This window comes from Penaeus monodon, chromosome 20 (assembly GCF_015228065.2).
Source record: "Penaeus monodon isolate SGIC_2016 chromosome 20, NSTDA_Pmon_1, whole genome shotgun sequence".
Classification (NCBI taxonomy): domain Eukaryota; kingdom Metazoa; phylum Arthropoda; class Malacostraca; order Decapoda; family Penaeidae; genus Penaeus; species Penaeus monodon.
The window spans coordinates 20,900,868-20,903,688 of NC_051405.1; the positions used below are offsets into that span (position 1 = coordinate 20,900,868).

The 2,821-nt window shown below is 46.1% G+C and overlaps 1 protein-coding gene across 1 annotated transcript in view; it reads left to right on the forward strand.

Annotated features, from left to right (window-relative positions):
• Window positions 1–2,617, forward strand: part of LOC119585698 (innexin inx2-like) — a 3,304-nt gene extending 687 nt beyond the window's left edge. The window contains exon 2 of the mRNA XM_037934372.1: window positions 314–2,617. Coding sequence (XP_037790300.1) covers window positions 324–1,565 — 1,242 coding nt within the window. The 5' untranslated portion in view covers window positions 314–323 and the 3' untranslated portion in view covers window positions 1,566–2,617. The remainder of the gene's footprint in view (window positions 1–313) is intronic.
• The last annotated feature ends 204 nt before the right edge of the window (window positions 2,618–2,821 follow it).

The window sequence follows — 2,821 nt, forward strand, 5'->3', positions numbered from 1 at the left end:
GTCGACCAACGCAGTAGGACGCAGCTACAGTTGTGACATGATTCTGCTTCACTTTTGTTTTTTATCATTTCTTATTAATAAAAATCGAACGATTCCTGTCTTTTCATTTTCCTCCTTCCTTCTTTCCTAGCATGGGCTCAGCTTTAGACAAAGTGGTAATTTTGAAGAGGCATGGTTGTGGGCACAGGCTGGTTTATGGCACGACGCTGGACAGTGAGAGAATAACCCGCTTTGTTTTGATAAGCTTTGTTTCAGATGCTTCCTTCCGTCTTGGCAACTTCAGACGCCTAATGTGGTTAAATTGATTTTTCAGGACCTGAAAGATGGCTATCATAGGCCACGGGGGCACAGACATTGTCCGCCAGTTGGTGGGCAATGTAGTGAACATCTTCAAGAAGAAGCGTGCGCCGTGCACCTCCCCTTGCGACGGTCTAATCCTCAAGATGCACTACCAGTGGACCTTCTGGCTCTTACTAGCCGGCTTCTCTGCCGTGTGGTACTCCTGGTACCACCGCGACGTTATCACGTGCGTCTCGCATTTCAACGCCGAGACCCAGGTCCGTTTAGATTACATAAACATCTGCCTCTCGTACCCCTACGTAGAGGAAGGCACCTCGGAGAAGAGGTTCCTTCTCTTCTACAGGTGGATCCACTGGACTCTCCTGGTGCTAGCTGGCATTTACTACATCCCCCGTAAAATCTCCAAGAATTCTGAGAACCCGAAGGTCAAGAAGCTGATCGAGGACTTGGCGGTGAATTCGCACCGCTACGACCAGGTCGAGCGAGAGCTGGTGGACCGCGCCGCCCGCTACATCGCCTACAATCTTAAGACGCACAACGGGCTCTATTACAAGTTCGTCACTTGCAATTTGGTCGCCCTGGTGGTGGACATCATCAGCTTCCAGTTCCTCGACTTCGTGTTCCAGGGGCGCTTCCTGCACTACGGCTGGATGGCCTACCCCTACAGCCGTGACCCCGTCAATTTCTCCGACTACATGTCCCGGACGTTCCCTCCCTTCGCCAAATGTGAGCTGGGCGTGGCGAACAAGCTGGTCAACAAACGGACGGAGAAATTCGGTTGCCACCTGACGGTGATGGAGCTCTACGAGAAGGTGTTCCTCGGCGTGTGGGTGTGGCTCATCCTGCTGACGACTATCACGTGCGCTTATCTCATCTTCCTGGGCTTCATGTGGCTTCCGTACTTCCGCCTGATGATGCTCAAAGTGGCCAAGCCTCTCAATGCCAAAGACACTGTGAGTAACACCATAGTCTCCGTCGTGAACTGCTGCAAGATCGGCGATGTCTACCTGCTATATAGACTGAAGCAGCACTTGAGTCACGCTCGCTTCTACGAGCTCCTGACGAGGCTCTCTGACCCGGAGCTGATCAAGACCATGCTAGAGGACCCGGCCGACCGCGCCATCAACGCCAAGAATCACGACATACGAGGCAGAAAGCAGGCCGGCATGGGCATGGCCGGTCCCAAGGGCAAGTTCGGCGGCCCCAATGATCTCTTCATCTCGCAGGACTACGGCCGACCCAACACTAGTATTCTGGTTGAGTAAGCCGACCCTCTAGTCTCGTGCTAGAGGGAGTGGCGGCTCATCCCAGTTTAAAAAAAGTACTTATTTTATATCATTTTTATCTGATGTTCAGTGATAACCCGGGGAGGTCGTGCCATCCCTAGTGAAGGTGAACTGTTGTCCCCTTTTAAGAAATGTACGAGTGCTGCCTTGGGAAAAAGGTAACGGACGCTCCTTGATACTTTTTTTTTTACAAGTCTGCTACACACTTCTCGTGGTGTACAACTCATTAGTGATATTTCTATATATTAACATTCTTGTGACTGTGTTATTTGTGGAAGCCAATCCCATGTCTGAAAGCCGTTACTGTGTAGGACCGTCCGTCTCCATGTGTTCAACATCCCCTCCCCTTTTTGCTTTTTTTTTATAACAAGTTATTTATAAGCCATGTCAGAGGGAAAACTCATGTATGTGTTTTTTAAAGGCAGGAAGCTGGTATAGAATGCATTGTTTGATCGCATTTATATATTATAAAGCACCTACTTGAACGAATGAATGCTGTGTGTGTGGATATGCTTGTGGTATATAGTTCTCCCCTTTTAAGTTATGGATCTGCAAGGTTTCCCAGCCATTAATATTGGTGCCGACCAGTCATACTCAGTCACTGTCACAGCATTTGTTAAATCTTTTTTTTTAACTTGTTAAAGATAGAGAAAAGGTAGGCCGAGAGAGGTGTTTAAAATGCATTTGGTTCTTTTTACAAGAGTTCCAGAATGCGAACCAGTTTTTAAATGTTTTTTTTAATAGCCGGTATCTCATTCCTGTTTTAAACGACCCCCGTCTCTTTATTATTAATTTATAGATTTTTTGACAATTGTTGTGAAATTGTATTTTTTAGCCTGTAAACTTGTTAATGACTGCATTCGGGTTAGCGAAGCTGAGCTGCGCTGCCACGGCGATAGTGTGATAATAAATGACTAGCCAAATCTTGAGCTGGTGCAAGCGACATTTTTTTTGACTGTTGTCTCTTATGACTGACAATCATAAAGCTTTTTGTATTTTGGTAAAATAAACAAAAATTGAATTAAGTTTTATTCCTTTGTTTGTTTTCTCACTGCCTGTTTTGTCACAAACCATGACCAGAGCCCACGGTTTGAAGTTGTCTAAAGCTGAACCATTGCCTCAAGTTTATCAAAGCTTGACAATATGAAATAAATGTCTGCGTGATTTAAGGAAAGAAACAAGTGCACACAAGATATGATAACCTTTTCTTTCAATTTCTCTCGTATCTCCGATTT